Source organism: Myotis davidii, unplaced genomic scaffold, assembly GCF_000327345.1.
Source record: "Myotis davidii unplaced genomic scaffold, ASM32734v1 scaffold399, whole genome shotgun sequence".
Lineage (NCBI taxonomy): Eukaryota > Metazoa > Chordata > Mammalia > Chiroptera > Vespertilionidae > Myotis > Myotis davidii.
The window spans coordinates 7,071,536-7,077,555 of record NW_006292094.1 but is presented as its reverse complement, the minus strand read 5'-3'; the positions used below and the strand labels follow the sequence as shown (position 1 = coordinate 7,077,555).

General features: G+C 61.3%; 1 protein-coding gene across 1 annotated transcript in view; it reads right to left on the bottom strand.

Moving 5' to 3' along the window:
- MAD1L1 (MAD1 mitotic arrest deficient-like 1 (yeast)) overlaps window positions 1–6,020 on the bottom strand; it is a 100,901-nt gene that overhangs the window by 92,629 nt on the left and 2,252 nt on the right. The window contains exon 2 of the mRNA XM_006765499.2: window positions 505–561. Within this exon, the coding sequence (XP_006765562.2) occupies window positions 505–561 (57 nt within the window). The remainder of the gene's footprint in view (window positions 1–504; window positions 562–6,020) is intronic.

Sequence of the window (6,020 nt, the reverse complement as noted above, 5' to 3'; positions counted from 1 at the left end):
CGCAGCAAGGCCCCCACCCCCGACCCCCCTCACCCGCCTCCCCGGGATGGGGAGACACCTGCCTCGCCTGCACACCCGTGCCCCCACTGGGCTCTCGGGGAGGTGGGGCCCGTGTCCTCTGGGCAGAGACCCGCCAACAGAAGCAGCCTGTCTGGCAGGGAACCCACAGGCTACAGGGAGGTCCTGGCTCAGCCTGGACAGCGTGGGCGGCTCCGGGGCTGAAGGCACAGGCCCTGGGACAGGGCATGACCTTGGCAGGAGGCAGTCCTGCCCCCAGTCCTCACTCTGAGGCAGCTAGTCTGTCTCTGGGAGCCAGGACTCGGCTTCTAAACCTCGTGCCCTCTGCTCCCACCGCATTTCTAATGACAAGAAGGGATGTGGCGGCCAGGGCCCCACGCGGGCCTGCAGGACACGTCACGAGGGGACGAGAACGCCCTGGGCTGGGTCAAGGCACCGCCCTGCCTCCCTCTGGCAGAGGCCCCCCAGGGTGTGGCCTGGACTCACCATGTCCGCTCTCTGCTTCTGGTTGCCCAGCTCCTCCAGCGCTTGTGACAGCTGAGCCTTCGAGACAAGACAGAAAGCGCGGTTAGTCGGCCCCCGTCTCTGCCACCCCACGCAGACGAGCCGGGAAGAGCTGGCGCCTGGGGAGGGAGGGGAACCAAGGGCAGCTGGGAGCCTGTGCTGGAGCAGCTGCAAGGCATCGTGGGGAGACAAGGTGGGTCGTGTCCTGGGGGCAGGAGAGCATTCGCTCCTTGGTTCCGGAGGAGGAGGGGCCAACATCCAGGAAAGCCCTGATGCCCCGCCCACTGCCACCAGCAGGACTTGGGGACCAGGCGAAGGACCCCCCACCCCGGTGCACAGACATGGAAAGCTCCCTCCCTCGGCCCCCAGACGCTCAGAGGCCACGCTGGGCACTCAGGGGCTGACTGGCTGGGGCTCAGCGCAGCCCTCAGCAGCAGGGGTGACATTGTGACCACAGCCGCAGCAGCTGGGACCGGGGAGGACCCGGCAGGTGTGCGTGCACGAGCCTGCGGGGTGTGCGGTGTGCCCTGACGTCTGAGAGCCTCACTGGACACCCGAGACCGAGGCCCGAGTCTGCATCCTCACATGTGACCTCAAAGGACCGGACGGGGCTCGGCTGGGGGTGGGGGGCAGGAGTTGTAGCTGTCACCGCCCACCACCCCCCAGCATTGATTCGGATGGCCACCCACGGACGAGAATAGAAAAGATCAGTGAACGAAGCTGGTTTTCAAAAAGATAAACAAAACTGACCAACCGTGATCTAGGTGAGCTGAGGAAAAAGGAGGGAGACACAGATAAATAAAATGAGAAACGAAAGAGGAGAAACACAGACGCTATGAACAGTCACACCAACGACTGGAGCCCCGGAGGAGCCGGGCAAACTCCCAGAAGCACACGCCTGCCCAGGCGGGCCGCGGTGACATGGGAATCTGAACAGATGACCGCTAGCGAGGAGGTTGAGTCAGAAAGAAAACCCGTCCCCACCAAGCAAGGCCCAGGACCGGGCGGCGTCTCCAGTGAGTCCTACCAAACCTTCACAGGAGCCGACAGCGATCCTGACACTCGCCCAGAACCAAACAAGGGGACACGGCCCCATCCACGTGCGAGGCAGCCCTCCCAGACGGCCAAGGCAGACAAGGACGCCCCGAGAAAGGAAAACCACAGGCCCAAGCCCCTGGTAAACACCCATGCGAAATCCTCAACAAACATTAGCAAACGGACCCAGCGATAAGGGCGCAGACACCACAGCCCGCGGGGTTATTCCGGGGACGGTTCAATGCCCACGAATCAACCCGGTTCAATTCCCGGTCAGGGCACATGCCCAGGTTGTGGGTTTGGTCCCCAGTTGAGGGCGTGCAGGAGGCAGCCAGCCAATCAATGATTCTCTCATCATTGATGTCTCTCTCTCTCTCTCTCTCTCACTCCCTTCCCCTCTGAAATTAATAAAATTATATTTTAAAAGTTAAGTTAAATTAAATAAATTAATGGAAGAATGTCCTCGGGTGAGGGTTAACAAAAGAAATAAACAAACACAAACAAAACAAAACAAAACTCTAATGACAATTATGACAGAAATAGAAAAAAAATAATTCTTAAATTCTTATAGAACCACAAAAGACCCCTAAGAGTCAAAGTAATCCTGAGAAAGAAGAACAAAGCTGGAGGCATCACACTTCCTAACTTCAAGTTCTTTGCAAAGCTATGATCGTCAAAACAGTGTGATGCTGGCATAAAACAGACGCACTGGTCAAGCGGACAAGAGACAAGCAATAACCCCCCCACGCAGTCCACCCCTGGCAAGGAGCCAAAGACACGCCCGGGAAGGACGTCTCCCGGTCAGAGGTGCCGACTGTACAAACATCGACCCGAGTGAAGACAGAAACCATAGGCTCTCAGGAGAAACGCGGGCAAAGCCCCTGACCTGCATCTGGTCACAGACTCTCGTACAGGACACCAAGCGCACAGGCAACAAAAGCAAAAATAAACAAGTGGGACCACAGGCAACTGCAACACTCCTGCACAGCAGAGCCGCCGCCGCAGAGCGAAAGGCCGGGGGAAGTAGCCGCACGCCGTCTCCTCGATGGGCCGTGCCCTGTGGTTATTAAAGGAGCTCCTACAACTCAGCAGAGCAGATGCCCAACGTCCCCAAGAACACACGCAGGCCTGGGACCTGGGAGACGCTCAGCATGGCCACCGCGCGACGCTCGTCACAGGGAGGCGCTCAGCACGGCCATCACAGGGAGGCCAGGAGCACGGCCACCGAGGAGAAGGCCTAGGCCACAGGTGCCAGCGGGGGCGCTGCAGGAGGAACGCAAACGGGGCAGCCGCGACGGGAACTAAAATTAGAACGAGAGCCATACGGCCCACGATCCCTCTCTGGGAATATGTCCAAAGAAAATAAAATCTGCATCTCGAAGAAAGAGCTGTGCCCTGCTCCCTGCAGCCTGACTCCCAGGAGCCACGACACGGCAGCGCCCACGATGTCCGCGGCCGGAAGCGGCGTGACCCCTGCACGGGAGGACGTCTGAGCCTTGGAGAAGCAGATGCCGCCGCTGGCGACAACGCGGCTGGACCGGGAGGGCGTGACGCTCGGAAACAGCTGACCAGAAAGAACCCACTCAGGACGTCACTGCTCTGCGAGCCGGAGACAGCCCAGACGCCGAGCCGCCCGGCGCAGAGGTGGGTGCGGAGCGAGGGGGGTGGGCAGTCGCACATTCCGGGGTGGGGGTGGGCGTGAGGAGGCCTCCCGGGCCCTCAGGTGCAGCAGGACAATGACAGTTCATTGCAGGATTGTATCTGGAAATCTGGCAAGAAAGCTCTTCAAGGTCCCCGTAAGGAGACAGGAACCAGGCGGGAGGTGGCTGTGAATTGGCCAGCGGGGTTCCCGTCTCGCTGGATGTGCACCTGTGCCCGTGTAGCACCCGGGACAGCCTCCATGCCCATGGTCCCACGAGTCACTCACGCCCGTGGAGCGGGTCCCTGGTCTCTGCCAGCATCACCACCCGGCCTGCAGGAGCACCGTGCGCCCTCTGGGAAGCCGGGAGAACTGAACAAGGAGCGCGTGAGACCTGGTTGCCGGCGGCTCACCCCCGGAGGCCACTGCCAAGCCCTCCCTCAGCCTCGCTCTGCCCAGGTCCCGGAGCGGCTGTGTCACTGGGTGCTGAGCATGGCCACCCGCCTGGGGCACAGAGAGCCCGCCCACGTCACACAGTGTGCCCGCACATGCCGGGGCCAGGGCCACTCCCTTCCTGTTCGCCCCGTTAGTACGCGGCTCCGTTTTAACTGACGGGACTTCCACTTTGCCCGATCGGTGCCCTCCCAGGAGAGCCACCGAGAGGGAACACCTGTAGGAGTGGCCAGGAAAAGGGCTCTGGCCCTGGTGGACGCCTTCGTGGGAGAGCGGAGGCCTCTGGGAGGAGACGCTGCTGTAAACGCTCGCAGGGCGGGACGTGGGCGACGATGTGCCCACTTTTCTCTAAGCTCCTTCCGATCGCTGCAGCCTGAAACCGGGCTCCCCCCAACCTCCCCGCAGCAGCGGCGCCGTCATCTGTTTTAATTAAATAAATTGGAAAAACAAGCCAGGCTGGGAAGTGACTCAGGCGGCGTGCGCTGCATAGTGATGGCGCCATCAGCACAGGAGGCTCGGGACGCCTGCGACCGCCAGGCAGCACTTTATTAAACGGAATAAATAAACCCGGGCACGCGGCACAGGCTTCAGAGGGGCCACTGGGATCGCCCGGCTCCGCCACTTCGCTTTACTCCAATGTTTCTGCCGAATCAAACCTGTTCCCGTTGGAACTGACTGACTAGGCCGAGCCGGCAGCTCAGCACCTGGAGGCCCTGATCATTGTAGAGCAGCGGTCCTCAGCCGTGGCTGCACATTAGATCACCTGGGAATCCTGTTAAAATCCTGATTTCTGGCCTCATCCTCCGGAAATTCTGTTTCTTTGTTACTCATGTTGTGGCCTCGCCCCTTAGGAAAGAAACAGAATTTCCGGAGGATGAGGCCCAGAAATCGGGATTTTAAAAGGATTCCCAGGTGATTCTCATGTGCAGCCACGGCTGAGAACCACTGCTGTAGAGGCTCTGCAAAGACCTCCCTCAGCCCGGCTCTGCCCTCCGGAGGCCGCATGTGGCTCCCGCGGTCCGAGGGTGGGTCGTGCAGCAGCCACGGGGGAGGCCGGCCTGGCCGTCCTGCGCCTCACCCAGCAGCAGGTCCCCTGGACACGGGGACAGGCTGTGCCCTCGATAGCCTGCACCAAGCCCAGCCCCCCGTTTTGTCAATGAGTCTGACTGGCCCACAGCCGGCTCCCAGGTGCAGCTGAGAGCTGAGTGGCCCGGCCCGAGCCCGTGGAGCCGCCCGGCCCACAGTACAGTGGGGCCTTGACTTATGAGTGTCCCGACTAATGAGTTTTTTGAGATACCAGCTGTGTCTCGGCCTATTTTTTGCATTGAGTTGATAGAGTAATTTGAGTTAACGAGCTCCTTAACGAGCTCGGTCTCAGAACGAAGTAAACTCGTAAGTCAAGGCCCCACTGTATTCCGTCTGGCCCCTCACGGGGGAAGCTGCTGGCCCTGCGTGAGAACAGGAGCCCAGGCCTGAGGGACGGTGGGAGAGGTCATGGGGGAGAGAGGGGCAGAGAAACGCGGTGAGAGAAGACAGAAAGGGCCAAAGCTACAGACAGGCAGACATGAACAGAGAACAGAGGAAATGAGGAAGGCGGGGAAGAAGACCACCAGGGAAGGAGAAAAGAAAAGGCGGAGGTGGGAGCTGCGAGAAAAGCTGGTGTCCCCACCTCCACTAGCACACCTGGAGTTCCCCCGGGGCCAGCGACAATCCCACCCTCGGAGGCCCTGGGCCCTGCCTTTCGGACAACGACATGCCAGGCGTGGGAGGGCGCCGTGGCGGCGGGTCTCCCTGCAGGCCCCCGCGCGAGTGCACAGATGTTCGCATGCGGGCACGAGTGACGGATGAGCTGCTGGAAGGCACTATGGCACCACTAGCAAATGAGTCTGTGCAGTTACATGACTTCACTTGTCAATACCCGATGCTCAGCTAACGGGCTGCTTGCAGCGCCGAGAGCGCTCAGCTCTCCGGGTGGGGGCCGGGCTCAGAGGCGGGCATGCAGCTCTGCCTACTGACCAGGAAGAGGACAGGCCCTCCTGGGGCCTGAAGGGCACCCACCCAGGGCTGCAGGGGCTGCAGTCCAGTGTGTGGCTGAGCGACCTGGGGGTGAGGACAAAGCCGGGGCACCTCCCAGCCTGTTCCTTCCTCGATGCTGCAGGGCTGGGCAGGACTGGGCGACCCATGTAAGGGTCCGTCTGCCCCAGGAGCTGCAGGCCCTCCAGGGTGCTCTGCCCACTAAGGGGCCCCGGGGAGCAGGAAGGCAGAGACCAGCCTGGTGATGGGGGCGGCGCCCAGGGCCTGGGGGGAAGGGTCAGGGTGGCCGCTGGAGCATGGCCGCCCCGCGACACTAGTGTTCCCGGCACAGCCTGCA